Genomic DNA, 16,554 nt, shown 5'->3' on the forward strand with positions numbered 1-16,554 from the left:
TAATCTCTTTAAAAACAAAAGAAAAATGTTATTAAGAGGCATTACCTACATCTTAGATAAATGCTTTGTGGAAAAGTCATTGTTTTTAGTTATTCTTTATTTTGTAGTGATGGATCATCTGAACAGAGCCAATAATTCCTGGGATTTAGAGAAATCAAGTAATGAACTGAAAGTGCATACTTTGAAACAAGAACTGGAGATTCTTAACCAAGAATGCAATTTCCTTAGAGAAGAGCTACAAAATTATAAACTGAAGGTAAGTTGAAAGTTTGGGTCTTATTTGGTTTTTAAGTTTCATTCTTGTATGATTTTTGATAGACACAATTTGAAATGGTATGGTACCAAACAGTATTTACTGTCGAGACAAATCTTTAATTTTATGACTTTTGTTACTCTATGTATGACAGTATAGAAAATGATCGATGTTTTTGGCAATTGCATATAAGACAGCAGAAACATTAAGATGTGTATTACTCTTCTTCAGAACAGTAGAAAATTAGGATGTTATGCAATCTTAAGAAGGACAGCGCAAGTAAATTTACCAAAATAACAGTGCAATAATATCTGTAACATGATTATATTGAATAAAGGAAATATGGATAAAACAAAAGCAGATCAGAAAAGTTAAATTACTCAACATGGAAACAGCTTCACCATTCTCTGGAAAATAAATCTACTCATTTGGCTGCTGGGATCAAGTGAATCCCTGGAGAAGTTGAGGGGAAGCAAGAATATATTTAAGAAGGAAAAAAAGGGGACTTGGATAAGATTAAGGAGAATCCAAGTCAAGTTTATGAGTATATTATGGGGGGGAAAGAATAATAAGGGAGAGAATAGGGTCTTTCGAAGACCAAAAGTCGATATCCATGTTTTGAGCCGCAGGAGATGGGCAAGGTTTTTCCTCTGGTTGTACCTTGGAGAAAGATATAAAGTTGAGGGGTCTTGGAATGACATCTGTACTGGTGAGGTAATGGATGGGTTCTGCAGGGATTCTGAGGGATAAGATTACATGCATTTTGAAAGATGGGTTGTTTAGGGATAGGCTCCACAATTTATAATCCCATTTTGCTTAGTTTTGTTGCAGATATTACATTTGGTTCTCTTATCCAAATCATTGAGTAACTGGATCCAAGCATTGATACCTGTGGTATCCCACTCAAATTTCCTGTCACCAGCAAATAAAAACATATTGCAATTCTCTATTTTCTCGATGTTCATCGCTTTTTTTTTTTTGTTCATGCTAATGCATTTTCCCCAAAACTTTAATTTTTGTACAATAAACTTTTCAAACGTTTTCTTAAAATCCAAGTATAATACATCAACAGGTTCTCCTTTAGACGTTGGTGGAACAATTTTGTGCAGCTATTCCGATGGCATTATGATGAGTATTGTGGGAGAGGAGACATCTGACTAAGAGGAGAGAGTGTACGAGTGTGCCATTGTTGCCCTTTGTTTTTGCCATATCAGTTCTCAAGATAATTCCTTCTAAAGCTCCTCCTTCCAGAAGGGGAGATTTCACTCTGCCATAGTTGATGGAGTTCCTCCATTCATCGTGTGTCTCCTTTTTTGTTTATGCCCCCCCTCTCCATAGATATTGCTTAACCCGTTTGAGTTCTTTTAATTTGTCAAAAAAACGACCCTTTCTTGGCTTTCATGAATACCAATAGGTAAGTAACACTTGCACCAATTAAGATCGGGTGCAGAATTTTGTGGTAAGTTCGTATCATTCTGAGAAATGAGCCCAAATTTCTGCACCCACGTTGAACTCCTAGATGTATCCAACTTTACCTTGTCTACTTGCTCATGGCAAATTGTATGTAAGCAAATTATCAATTTCCCCAATTGAACCTGGGGCACAGAAATGACCACGATTGCTGTCAGTATTATAGTATTAACATGACAGAAATCGTTGAACGTTTTGTGATCTTTGCTGTGCAGGGTCCAGACTAATTGATTTCAAGTTTTTTGTTTTATACCAGTTTTTTTTGTACGAATGCAAGATGTTATTATATATCTTTCCACTAGATGGTGATCTAATCCTTTGTGAAATAATAGCACACATATTCTTTCAGTATTTTAAACTGTTGGTCACAACTTGAGATCCTTTTTGTGATGGTTTCCATTGCCAACAATAAATATAATGCAATGAAAATTTAAACTTCATTTTCTAAACATTTGAATACCATTGATCAAAAAACAAATGTCAGTTCCTCAAACAAGGAGCTAGAAATATCAAGCAGATCGGGCAGTATTTGTGGAGAAACAGTTAACATACCTGGTCAGTTTCAGTGGCATTTTTTTATCCACTAGGATTAACTAGATTTTTCACACATTATCTCTGAAAAGCTAGGATTTTCTGGAGTAATTTGTGCTTTTATTGGATGTGTTCTTGCATAATCTCACCATCTGGAGTGTGAATTAAAAAATATTCAAATATAATTTAAATATCACTGACCCCCTAATTTGCAGTAAAATATTTGAAGTGGCTATTTTGTGTAAATTGAGGCAACTCTGGATCAGGATTAGTACAAATTATGCTCTTCTTTACCTAATGATTGAATTTTGCCATCACTTTAGCCTTAAACAATATAGTATTTAAAAAAAAAAAGATTTATTGTAGATTTTAAATCTTCCTTAAAACAAATGATAAATCTCTCCAACTTTTTTGGGTTGATATCCTTTTAAATTCTTCATGCTCTGGTGATGAATAACAATTGTGTTGCATATCACTAAACAATGAACAAATGCTATCACAGTAACTGTTAACATTTTAAGACAATGTGGCTGCCCAGATTGCCGCAACATGATGGGCCAGCTTATTATAATTGAACAGAGGTTTGAGAAGTATAGGAATTACTGTAATTTGTTTTACAGTATAGTTAAACACTAAAGGCTAGCCTTAGAATATCAAGGAAAAGGAATTGAGTTTAAGAGTACACCGGCCCGGTCAGAAAATAATCATTGCTGGATTTTGCAATAGTTAATGAATCAGAATTGAAATTTGTGTGAGCAGCTGAGTCACTTGGTAGCATTGGTACAATGGTCAGGCTTAAGATCATTATCTAGAATGACGCAAGTAGTACAAAAACCAAGGTCCATGCCAACTGGTTATGCTTTATTGCAATAGTTCATTTACTGTGAGCTGGCAACCATCTTAGATTACAAACTGGTTAGAATTTCCCTTGCAATGTAAATACTTGTTTCCATTGTACAGTTTATTTCTTTGCTTTCAGTTGGGTTTTGAATGTGCCTGGAGTACCCCTATGTGGCTGAAATCTTATAATTCCTTTTTGACAATCACATTTTTATTTTCTTTAAAACCTGCCCTGATAATTATATTGCCCTGCCATGCAGGATGGGAATTTGTGAGCTTCAGATGGCCAGATCTCATGCTCCCACATGATCATTCTGTTTGGCCTTTTCTCTCTCGATCAGAATCCTGTTGATTCCTGCATTTTTCTGTTTAAAAGTAAAAAGCTGTTCAAAAGCCTATTCCTCTGGTCATTGGTTTGCAATTAGACTTTGGCCTTTAAATGCCTGTAGAACTGTTTATCCATTGAAGCATTGTGGAGTTCCCAATCTGGGATACTTTGCCAATGTACACCAACCACAATACAGGCTTAAGTGTTCAAGGGCTAGAGACCAGGCTCTGCTGCATTAACGTTAATGCTCAAATGTGTGGGTGTGTTTCTCAAGTTGTGTGAGTAGACAAGCTTACATGGGTGGGAAAGAGAGCACAGATCCCCTTGCCAATTGCTGACTCCTCACTTCTCCCTCGTGCTCAATTCCCTTATGAATATCTCCTCTGCAGGGAAGATTGTGTCGTTCATATTCCTGATACCAGGCACTCGAAACAGCCCTGTTTTTTTTAGATTTAGATTTTTAGATTTAGAGATACAGCGCGTAAACAGGCCCTTTCGGCCCACCAAGTCTGCACCGCCCAGTGATCCCCGCACATTAACACTATCCTACACACACTAGGGACAATTTTTACATTTACCCAGTCAATTAACCTACATACCTGTACGTCTTTGGAGTGTGGGAGGAAAACGAAGATCTCGGAGAAAACCCACGCAGGTCACGGGGAGAACGCACAAACCCCGTACAGACGGCGCCTGTAGTCAGGATCGAACCTGAGTCTCCGGCGCTGCATTTCGCTGTAAGGCAGCAACTCTACCGCTGCGCCACCGTGCCGCTGCAGCAACAGATTACCAATTGGACCGAAGAAACGTTTCAGACTGCCTTTACAAAATGCAACAACATTACCAGGTCCTGATAGTCCATGGCCCCTCCCTGATCACTAAAATTGGAGAGGGAGCATTCAGAACGTTGCTGAAAAACTCAAGCCTGTGTGTAAGGAGTGCACAGAAATCTCATGTAAATAGCAAAGGGAGCACTTCACTTCTCAAACTACCCCTTCTAAACACTTTCTAGTCCAACTGTGCTAAAGGCTGGAGGTCTTACATTAGCCTTATTGCACTTCCAAGAGCAGACAATTGAAATAGAAGACTTCGCTAGAAAGGTTATACTGAAATGTCAGTGGCTGAAAGGAAAATGAAATACAGAAACTGGCGTATAAGAAAGTATAAAATAGGCTGAAGATTAAGCAAATTATGAATTTACCATAAGCATCTCCTATTGTAAAAGTTGCATTCTATTTAAAGATTACACTTACTGCTATTAAATTACAACAGATAATTGGATACTATGTTAGATGCAGTTATTTATCTATTTTTGTAGTCTTAACTTTTGGATTCCCTTAAGTAATTTAGTTTGGAATCATCTATAATTTTAATTTTATGATTGCCAAATGTGGGCTTTGAAGGTAGATAGTATGAAACCACACATTTGTGAAAGGCAAATTTCAAGTGGGCGATGTACATTGATAATTATGTAGGTACTGGGTACTTTGTATGATAAATGATTGTGTAGGTGTAAATCTTGTGAGCTGCAATGTGGATGAAGTGTGGTTGATTAGGTAAATGTCTTTTTTTTGTACTGTCTGCGAGGGGTATAACTTTTTGAGAAACCAGTTTTCGGAATCTTGCTCATGAATTCATACTTAATAATTTTCTATCTTTATCAAATGTGTTCATGATATTGTTGTGCACAAATCAGAAGTAATTGTACCCTTTTTTAAATCCCTCTTTCCCCCAAAGTCATATAAATGGAACTTTTTCTAGGTTATGGCACACATAACCAAGTGGTGATTAGTTTAGAGATTACTTACTTAATTTTTAGGAAGCGGCAGAGAGTGAGAAATCATTTAATCATAGTTCTACAATTTATACTGAAGGATGTTGTAAATTTGTATTCATGACCTTGAGTTGGGATCCCTTCCCTTTCCTTCCCTCAAACTCATTGTCTTTGATATTTTAAAAAAAGGTCACAGACCTAATTTCCTCTAGAAATCCTCCCTTTAACGCCTCCAGCTTCATAGTCCCCCAACCCCGCACAACCCACTTCTACCTCTTCCTAAAGATCTATGAACAGAACCACCTCGCAAAATCTACTTATTTCTGCCTGCTCTTGTCCCACTGTTTGTTTCTTCCTACATTGACTCATCCTTTCTCCCCTTCCATGATCCTTTCCCACTTAAAAACATGACCTGCATGCCACTTTGACAGTTTCTAATTCCCTTGACCCAACTAGGCAATTTTTACCATAACCATATAGTCTGTCCACACTTCTATCTTCAACCAGCGTGGTGCGGAGGTCCTCAGTTTGTTCTGCGAACAAATAACTAACTGGTCACCTTCCACTTGGCTAAACTTCTCCTCACATTAAACAGCCTCTCTTACTTTCTGCAAATCAAAGCCAGGTAGCAATGAAAACTTGCATGGGCCCCAACATTTCATGGCCAGGAGAATGGGTTTTTCATACATTGTTATAATGAGGCCCAATGCGAGACATTCCATTCATCCTCTGGTTGGGCATATTTCAGTCATTTGAATTCTATCAAATTCTACAACTTCATTTTCTCTGTATCAGAAATGGCAGGTTCTGTGTTGGATCCTCCATTCCTAACATTGGCTGTTTCTCTCTCCCCATTAGCCCCCAATATGTGGGCCTTTCCTTCAGCTCTGCATTTAATTTGCCACACCAATTCAGAGATACTCTATTTACCCTTTTCATCTCTCCACATACATAACAAATTAAAATTAGCTTTAGTTTAGTTTAGAGATACAGCTGAAATGGGTCCTTCAACCCACCGAGTCCGCACCAACCAGCAATCCCCGCACACGAACACTATCCTACACACTCGGGACTATTTACATTTATACCAGGCCAATTAACCTGCAAACCTATTTTTTTGGAGTGTGGGAGGAAGCCAAATATCTCAGAAAACCCACGCGGTCACGGGAAGAACGTACAAACTCCTTACAGTGAGCACCCGTAGTCGGGATCGAACCCGTGTCTCCGGCTGTAAGGCAGCAACTCTACCGCTGTGCCACAGAGCCGAGAGAAAAAACTTATTTTCTCTCTTCCCCTGATGAAGGATCTTCCAGTTCAAATGTCCCATAAGATCAATCCGAAGCAGAACCAGACATTTCAGGCAAAATATTGTGACCCTTTATTCCCACATTCACTTTAACATCACTTTCACAACCACTTCATCAAGATCATTGACTCTTTTCACCCAATATGACGGTCTTTATCCCAACTTGTTGAAGTGGGGCATTTAGTTATCAGATGCAACCTACAATGGAGTGGTGTTTATCATTTGCTATATGATAGCTGCAAGAAGATTAGAATGAAAGCAAATAGGAAGGGGAAATGTCATGTTGCAATTATTGTAAAGGTTTGGGGTGTTGAAACTGCAGACATTTTGTCGATGCAAATAGTTATGATTGAATTAAATTAATTCCTGGAATGAGGGATTCTCACATGAATAATTATTAGAGCATTTGATCTGTATTCCTAGAATTTAGAATGAAAGTGATCCCACTGAGACTAGTATTCCAAGAGGGATTGAAAGAATAGAGGAATCAAGCTTTCTTCCTCAAGAGAAATTCATGATTTGGGTGAATTGTATCTGCGTAAAGATTTGGCTATGTAGGATATGGATGAGGATACTTTATCCCATTTGATCTAATAGTACAGTAAGCATCATTTAATTTTCTATCCATTAATAAGCACTGGACATCTGGAATACTGTTTTGGACTATGTATTTTGCAGCTATTTTCACAACAGATGCACGTGGTCAGCATTGCAGATGCCTTAAGAGAGGTTTATAGTATGTACAAATCTATGACAGACAAATATATGAAGCATGGAATCAGTCATGGTGGCCATATGTCTTGTAACTTGCTTACATGTACATGAAAAAAACATGTTTGCTTGTGGGTGAATGCAATGTTTGATCAATGGCAATTTCAGAATATCAATGAGAGTTGGAAGTTACTGGCATGAAGGAAACCAGCTGTGTGTGTATCGTTACCTGATCAGGAGGCCTGAATGGCTTTCTCTATTAGGACCTTTTGTGTGCTGATGGTGGGGTAGATTATTTATATGGACAGTATTTTTCTTTAACCTACTGAAGTACAGCACTCAGTCATTTGATGTAAGTGTTTGAACCAGTACTCCAGAAATAATCCAAAAAATGTGTTTGTGAGAAGGTAATTTCAAATCATTGCATAACAAATGATATGTTCGAAAGATTATAAAAAGATATTAAATGATAGGATCACATATCTTTTGTGATCCTGGGTGTTTGTCCAAGGAGTAAAATGTGTATTTACTTTTTAAAAATTGTGACCTTGTAAAATAGCACAGTGAATCCTTGTGTTTTTGATTGCAGGTCTCCAGACTGGAATCATGCATGCCTAAAAGAGAGATCCTGAAAGATGAAGAAACAGAGAGGTATGCTGAAGCAGTGGTTAGTGTGTGTGTGTGTGCTCACTGACAAACAGTAATGTACCCAATGAAGAATTTCCTTGTGTAGAACCAAATTTTGTTCCTTTTAACAGTTCGCACCAAGATTGTCAACCCCATACTATGGCTGTTAACATGATTACAAACTCTGTTCCCAACCATGGGAAGATAATTTCCCATCCACACCTACTACACTTGCTTGACTCGCATTGGTAGAACCAGCAAGCAAGTCAGGCATACATTTACATCTCTTTTGCTGGAAGTGTGTGGGAATGTGCAAGAGACACGTATTGGAGGGGAACATATAATAGTATCCAGCAGAGTCCACAACACCTCCCACTGTTGAGAACAAATTGTAACCATTAAGATTCAGATTTATTTAGATGACTGCTCCTATTCTGAGGATTATAAGAAATGCTAATTGTTGATTTAAAAAAAAATAATGGTGAAGATTGGGTTTTATGGAAGGTGATAATATGCTCTCATCGGTGTGATATTCAGTCTTTTACTGATTAATTTTATCAGTTTCAATAGTAGTGTTGTTGGGACATCAAGTAGTGCTTCAAATAACACATCCATTTAATTTGCTTTCACATTCTCTGTGAGATTATACCTAATTTGTTTTTTGTATTCTATTTTAGATCTGAGTAACCTTGTTCAAAGTAAAGTTGCAGTATTGATGCACACCATGTGTGGTTCAGTAGCACAGAAATGCAGGTTTCCCCTTAGTATTTTCATCAGTAAATTCACTCATTGAGGTAAAAAGCTCTAACATTGGGTTAGACTATTTCAGATGCCCAACTTCAGTGGTGCGCATTTGAGAGTCGGATATAGCATGCAGCTAAAGATACGATCCATCTTGACGAGTGTCTCCTCTGCTGTTTGGCACTTTTACATCTCCCACTCCAGTCTTTTCTACCAGTTAGTATTTGGTGAGGAGTTTTTTTCATCACTTCTCGGCTAATAATACATTGGTATTTCATCACTGGTTTTTACCTCATATTTATATTGACTGCAACCCGATTTAGCACCTCGACAATTGTTTTAATTTTCCTCCCTCAAGTCTAATAGTCATGCCTTTCATTCATTTTGCTTCTAAGGACTTGGCCAACTGAGAGCTGCTGATGTTACAGTTGCTCTAAATTTATTAATAAAATGTTTTTTAGTCATTGATACACAAGAACATCTGATTTGGCATGTTGTCTATCACTTTGTGATGCATAATCTGTTATAGTATACACTTTGGATTGAGGACAGAAAGATTTACCAGAATGATCTGGAAATGAGATGCATCAATTATGTGCGGAAGAAATTGAGGTGATTGATAATTTATTACCACATGTGACATATCATGGGCGGCACGGTAGCGCAGCGGTAGAGTTGCTGCTTTACAGCGAATGCAGCTTTACAGCGAATGCAGCGAATACAAACTCCTTACAGTGAGACTCAGGTTCGATCCTGACTACGGGTGCTGCACTGTAAGGAGTTTGTACGTTCTCCCCGTGACCTGCGTGGGTTTACTCTGAGATCTTCGGTTTCCTCCCACACTCCAAAGACGTACAGGTATGTAGGTTAATTGGCTGGGTAAAATGTAAAAAAAATTGTCCCTAGTGGGTGTAGGATAGTGTTAATGTACGGGGATCACTGGGCGGCACGGACTTGGAGGGCCGAAAAGGCCTGTTTCCGGCTGTATATATATGATATGATGATATCACAGTGAAATTCTTTGTTTTGCGTACTATGCACAAAGTAAGCAAAGAGCCTCCAAGTATAGGGCGCCAACAAAGTTACAAAAGTATTCAGGATAGTCCCCAATGGTCCCTCTTTGTTCTTGGTGGCTCCCCCACGCCGGGTCCCACTTTGTTCTCTCAGCGGCACATCCTCGACCGACCTCTTTCACCCACCATGGGCCCATCCGACTTCTGGCACTCACTCGAATGCCCGTCGTCAGGTCCTCTCTTGGACGGCTCCGCGGCGATTGCTGGAAGCTTCCGATGGCCTGCCTCACTCCTCGACAGTGCATCGCGGGTCCCTCCTCGCTCTTGCGGCGCAGGTCCCATCTCCGTTCACGGCGTGCGAGCTGGGCCTACCGGGCGGGTGCGACATACGTGGTGGGTGCGCCGGGCCTATTAGAAGGCTTGGCCCTGCTTGCCGGGAACACTCCTGACCATGCTGTTCGCCAGGACCATGAACAAAGATGCTTTTAAGGGAAGATTTAATGTAGTACTCAAAATTATTAGGGATTGCTTAAGAGAATCTGTTATTGGAGGTGGAAGGGTTGACAGTAAGAAAATATGAATTGCAGCTAATTGATCAGAGAGGAAATGGAAATTATTTTCTATGCGCTGTTGTGCCTATTCCTAATTACTATTAAAAGCCATGGAAGTAAATCATCAATGGTTGGGTATATAAATTGATTAATACGCAGTAACCACAAAATACAAGAAAAGTGGTTCAGCCATGGCTAACCAGATAAATTAATGATCATATGAGATCAAAGGAAAACTTCAAATAGGCCTTGCTTTCCCTCTCTCTCCATCCCCTCCCCCTTCCCAGTTCTCCCAGCAGTCTTAAGGGCCTGTCCCACTTAGGCAATTTTTTAGGCGACTGTCAAAGTCGTAGCAGATCGCCGAGATTTTCTTTTACCCTCGACAATGACCACGACAATGCTGAGTCAGGTCGAGATTACACTGTCTTCGGAAACATTGCGAAATTCCCCCGCTTATCAATGCTTCTCCGGCGTCCTAATTTGAGTTTTAAAATATAACATCTTGCCCGGGTTACTTGAAAACTAAGCTTCACGGTAATAAGGCATAAACTGGATTGACTTCCAGTTTACTAATAGCAGTATTAAGAAATTTAATTTTAAAAGTGCTTAAATGGATTTTTGTGCGGAGTGTGGGCATTCTTTGAAAATGTACGGGAGATGCATATCTGGTTTCTGGGTTGCATATCTGGGTTTGGAGCTTACTTTAAATGTAATCGCTGATGGTCATAAACATCGCGAAAATTCCCACACTTACCTGACCGTCAAACTGTCGCCTCCAATCTACCTGTCAAATGTCCTGACGGTAAATAAATTGGTTAAACACAAGTATTTTATGGTATATTACGTGCTTCTAAATGCATCTAAGAGAACCTAGCAAACCTGGGGACAGCATGCGACAGTGTCCGCAATAAGCAACGATACCTGGCGACAAGCCAGCTGTCGCCGAGAAATTTCATAGCGGTTGATTTCTCAGCGATGTGCCGAGATCCACTACGATTCTTTGAAGACTCCTCACGATCATGCCCGCGACACCCCGGCGAACTGTCGGCGACAGCCTAGTCGCCGGCAGTCGCCTTAAAATCACCTAAGTGGGACAGGCCTTTTACTTCTCCGACTACATTCTACCTGTCCCGCCCACTCCCCTGACATCAGTCCGAAGAAGGGTCTCAACCCGAAACGTCGCCCATTCCTTCTCTCCAAGATGCTGCCTGTCCCATTGAGTTACTCCAGCATTTTGTGTCTACCTTTGAAATGTGTTAAAATATTGTTCGAGAGCAGGAAGCTTGAGGATTTGGAATGAATCACAATGCAGCAAGGAGCACCAACAAATTGATGAGAATCAAAATAGACTATGGGAGAAATCTGGTAAATTCATTAAAAAAAAGCTCATCTAGAAATTTAAAAAAGAAAATCTTAATTAAAATTAATATGGGTTCCTGATAAAATGACGTAGTGCAAGCTATATGAGGAAGTAAGGATCTGACAAATATTTTGTGTCCATCTTAACTGAAAATCTCCTTGAAATAGTAGCCAACAATGGGTGTGGAGAAAATAAAGAGCTGAAAGAAAACATTAATTACAAATATAGTAGTGGAGAAAACATTGGGATTTGTTAAATCCCCTGGGCCTTATGACCTGGATCTAAAGCTTTGAAAGATGCCACTGGATGCACTTGTTGTCATCTTCAAAAGTCACACAGGTTCCCAAAAAGTACATGCAAAACTACCTGTGACTGGTGGTGTGCCTCCTGTGACTGTTGGTGTGCTTCCGGGTTCGGTGCTGGGCCCGTTACTGTTTGTCATCTATATCAATGATTTGGATGAGAACATACACGGCAAGATTAGTAAGTTTGCAGATGATACAAAAGTGGGTGGTTTTGCGGATAGTGAAGATGGTTGTGAAAAATTGCAGCAGGATCTTGATCGATTGATCAGTTGGGGCTGAGGAATGGTTGATGGAATTTAATACAGAGAAATGTGCGGTGTTACATTTGGGAAGTCTAACATGGGCAGGACCTACACAGTGAATGGTAGGGTTCTGGGGAGTGTTGTAAAGCAGTAGGATCTAGTAGTGTATGTGCATGGTTCCTTGAAGGTGGAGTCGCGGGTAGATAGGGTGGTCTAAAAGGCGTTTGGCACATTGGCTTTAATCAGTCAGAGTATTGCGTATAGAAGTTGGGAGGTCATGTTGCAGTTGTCTTAGACGTAGGTGAGGCCGCATTTAGAATATTGTGTACAGAGCTGGGCACCATGTTATAGGAAGGATGTTGTCTAGCTGGAGAGGGTACAGAGAAAATTTACAAGAATGTTGCCAGGACTAGAGAGTCTGAGCTATAGGGAGAAGTTGAATAGGCTGGGACTATTCCTTGGAGTGCAGGAGGATTAAGGGGTGATCGAATTGAGGTGTATAAAATCATGAGAGGAATAGATCGGGTAAATGTACAGAGTCTCTTGGCCAGAGAATGAATTAATAAGTTTATTGGCCAAGTATGCATATACAAGGAATGTGCCTTGGTGCTCTGCTCACAAATGACAACACAAACATACAGTTAACAATTAAGAGGTGAATCAGAGCAGGTGAATTGAGGACCAGACATAAGGTGAAGGGGAAAAGATTTAATAGGAATCTGAGGGGTAACTTTTTCACACAAAGGGTGGTGGGTGTATGGAGCAAGCTGCAGATGAGGTAGTTGAGGCAGGGACAATCCCAACATTTAAGAAACAGGCAGGTACATGGATAGGATAGGTTTGGAGGGATAAGGACCAAACGCGGGCAGGCGGGACTAGTGTAGCTGGGGCACGTTGGCCGGTGTGGGAAATTTTGGCTGAAGGGCCTGTTTTCACACTGTATCACTCTATGACTATGAATTTGAAGATAGCAAATATAACCTCTTTCTAAGCGAGAACATACAATAATAAACCAGTTAGCCTGAATATCAATTGAAGAAAAATTGCTGGAGTGGTTTCGGGGGACAATAATAGGATAGACAGATTTGATACGGATTTATGAAAGGGAAATCATGTTTAACACTGTATTGGTCTTTCATGAAGTCTTCAATGAAGTGGTGTACGAAAGATTATTAAACAGTATAAAAACCTATGGAATTGGGAATAACATGCTAACCTTTTTAAGGATTCGTTAACAAACTTGAGATAAAAACATCTCTGAGGAATGCATCTCCAAGTGTATTGCAGATGCTGGTTTATGGCAGGGCATGGCTACTTAAGAGATTGCTTCATTAGCTTCTGAAACAAATAATAATAATTCCTTTATTCGTCCCACACCGGAGAAATTTACAGTGTTACCGCAACAATGTGGATAGCAAGAGAGCAAGAGATCATTCATTATAAATAAAAGATACATAAATTGTCATCAATTTTCTGTGTGTTCTTAGCTGTTATTGTTGACTCGTCTGCTGGGAACAGTGCTGGTTGTGCAGTCTCACAGCAGCGGGAAGGAAGGACCCCCTATATCTCTCCTTCACGCACGGGGTGAAAGGGTCTGTCAATGAAGGAGCTACTCAGTGCAGTGACAGTGTCCTGCATGGGGTGGGAGTCGTTGTCCAGCAGTGATGTTAGCTTTGCCATCATCCACCTCTCTCCCACCACCTGCACTGAGTCGAGGGGGCAACCCAGGACAGAGCTGGCCTTCCTGACCAGCTTGTCGAGTCTCTTCCCTTCCGCTGCTGAGATGCTGCTGCTCCAGCAGACCACTCCATAGAAAATGGCCGATGCATCCATCGTGTCGTAGAAGGTCCTTAGGAGTGCCCCCTGCACTCCAAAGGACCTGAGTCTCCTTAGCAGATAAAGTCTGCTCTGGCCCTTTCTGTATAGCGCATCGGTGTTTTCAGTCCAGTCCAGTTTATTGTTGATGTAGACACCCAGGTACATAAGAATCCATCCTCTCGATGTCCATTCCCTGGATGTTCACTGCTGTCGGGGGGACCTGGCTGCGCCTGCCGAAATCTACCACCATCTCCCTGGTTTTCCCCGCGTTGATCCGGAGGTGGTTCCGTTGGCACTAGTCCACAAACTCCTTGATCTTAAGTGGCCAGCAGAGGAACAGCATCTCATGTTTCGCTTGAGCAGCTTACAGCCCAGTGGTATGATTTTGATTTCTCTAACTGCAAGTAACCCCCAAATTCCCTCTCTCTCGATCCCTCCCCCACCCAAATCGCACAAGTTTCTTTTTACACCCAACAAATAGCTAACAATGGCCTGTTTCCTTTATCGTTATTACTTTTTTGCATATCTTTATCTCTATATCATCGCCTATATCTCTCGTTTTCCTTATCCCTAACCAGTCTGAAGAAGGGTCTCGACCTGAAACATCACCCATTCCTTCTCTCCAGAGATGCTGCCTGTCCTGCTGAGTTACTCCAGCTTTTTGTGTCCACAGCTGCTTTTGGAGCCATGAGCAACTGCAGATGCTGATTGATCACCTTCCAGCCTTCTGTTTGAATTGAGATAAATTTTAACACACACATTAAATAAAGATATGATAATTTGTTGATATAACTCAGATCAAATGCAGTGGTTAATTAAATTTACAACATGCACTTAAACTTGCTGGTCCTTGAGGGTAAATAACATTAATAACAACATAAAAAGAAAATTGGTAGACAGCAAAATGGACTAATAATACCACATTATCATCTCGTGCATCAAGAAATGAGAATTGAAAATGTAAAAATGGATGAAATTAATTATTTTGCTTTTTGTGTTTCTTTGGTAAATATTTGCCCCACAGAAATTCTGTAAGAGCGAATTTTATTGCATACGACCAAGTGAACCTGTTGGGCCCAAACCTCTCCTGCATTGGTCCAGCACCCTCCTCCCCCACTCCACCCCCTCAACCCCCCTTATCCTCCTCCCCTCCCCCCCTCACCCACTCCATCCACCCTTATCCCCCCAAACTCTCCTGCATTGGTCTAGCACCCTCCCCTCCCTCACTCCCTCCCTTCCCCTTACCCCCTTAACCCCCCCTTCAGAGCCCCAGCCACGGGGCAAATTCGACCCACCAATTTACTGCAGGTCAACTATGAGAATGGATCTGTGGACTCTGGCTGGACCGAAGTTCTAGGGCCTTGGCCACGGGACAAATTTGACCCGCCATCTGGCGTGGAAGTCCCGATGAGGTTGAGATCGGCCGTCTTACCTGGCGTAGGCACCACATTTTCTAGGGGAATTTCAAGTGTGCTCTTGTGATTTTGTCTGGATTAAAGGAGGTGCCGGCATAAGTTGCCAGAAAATCGGTGGTGGACCTGTACATGCTGAGTGGGTGTTGGGATTCATGATGGTCTACTGGATGTTGTGACACCATTACTTTGAAGGAGTAGCCCTTGGCACTAGCTTTGTAGGAGCAGCCAGCTGAGCACAAGGTAACAACTTGTGCAATTCCTATCTAGCTGGATATTCCGTGAATAATTTATTCAAACCACTGCCCTTAAATTCTCCATTAATCAACAGTCCCTACTGACAGTCAAAAAAAAAATCAGGTGGCTGAAAATCTGAAATAATAAATAAGTGCTGGGAATATTCAGTGGTTTAGGACTCCACTCTGGAGAGTGAAAGCAAGTTTATGCTTAAGGTCAATACACCTTCGTCAGAATCCACATTTATTTTTACCTATTACATAATTTGTAAATATTATAGAATTTGTTTATTTTAGTTCTGTATTAAGTATTTCCAGAAGCAAATGGCTACAGTGTGGCTGCTGGTGTTCTGTGGAGGAGACTGCAGATGATCTTGGTTAATGCCCATGGGAGCTCTGAGCTAGATGGTCAAGCTTTGGGTTGCTTTGGGTTGATCTGATTAATGGTCCTCTGGACTGTTTGGATAAAATGCGATGGAAAGATCAATGACCGAGAGATGGGTTGAGAAAATGCATGTTATCATCCTTCAAGGAGGCAATTGATTAGTGTTCCTGAAACTAATGTCACTCTCCCAGGAGCAGCATCCAAGGAAACCTAATCAATTCCTGTCAGTTAGGGTGATTGACACGACACTCCAAGCCCCTTAGCAGAACAGCAGACTCATGATAAATGTAGTCTGAATTTGTGTAAATGCACTCTGGGCATGGACATTGAGCATGCCCGATAGAAACTTGACTTATAACTGTAGCACTCAGACATTTGATGGCATTTGCTTGCTCTGAAATGGGAGCTGAGATATCACCCACCAGCTACTACCTACTTGGGTATCCAAATGTGCTTATAAAGTTGGCCATTAATTTTACTTTGGAAAGAATAGGCTCAGATTTAAAAGACATTTTGAAGGTGTAAATGATTCCTTGATCCTAGATTTTGCAAGAGAATTTCCCTCCGCAAATGCTGCCTGACCCACTGAGTTCTTCCAATAGTTTTGTATACTATTCAAGACAACCTGGCAAGCTTGTCAATGTGCCAAAA

General features: G+C 40.7%; 1 protein-coding gene across 1 annotated transcript in view; it reads left to right on the forward strand.

Annotated features, from left to right (window-relative positions):
- The window catches only part of azi2 (5-azacytidine induced 2), a 59,135-nt gene that overhangs the window by 19,266 nt on the left and 23,315 nt on the right, over window positions 1–16,554 (forward strand). Inside the window, exons 5-6 of the mRNA XM_078420767.1 lie at window positions 108–256; window positions 7,803–7,864. Coding sequence (XP_078276893.1) covers window positions 108–256; window positions 7,803–7,864 — 211 coding nt within the window. The remainder of the gene's footprint in view (window positions 1–107; window positions 257–7,802; window positions 7,865–16,554) is intronic.

This window comes from Rhinoraja longicauda, chromosome 2, assembly GCF_053455715.1.
Source record: "Rhinoraja longicauda isolate Sanriku21f chromosome 2, sRhiLon1.1, whole genome shotgun sequence".
Taxonomy (NCBI): Eukaryota; Metazoa; Chordata; class Chondrichthyes; order Rajiformes; family Arhynchobatidae; genus Rhinoraja; species Rhinoraja longicauda.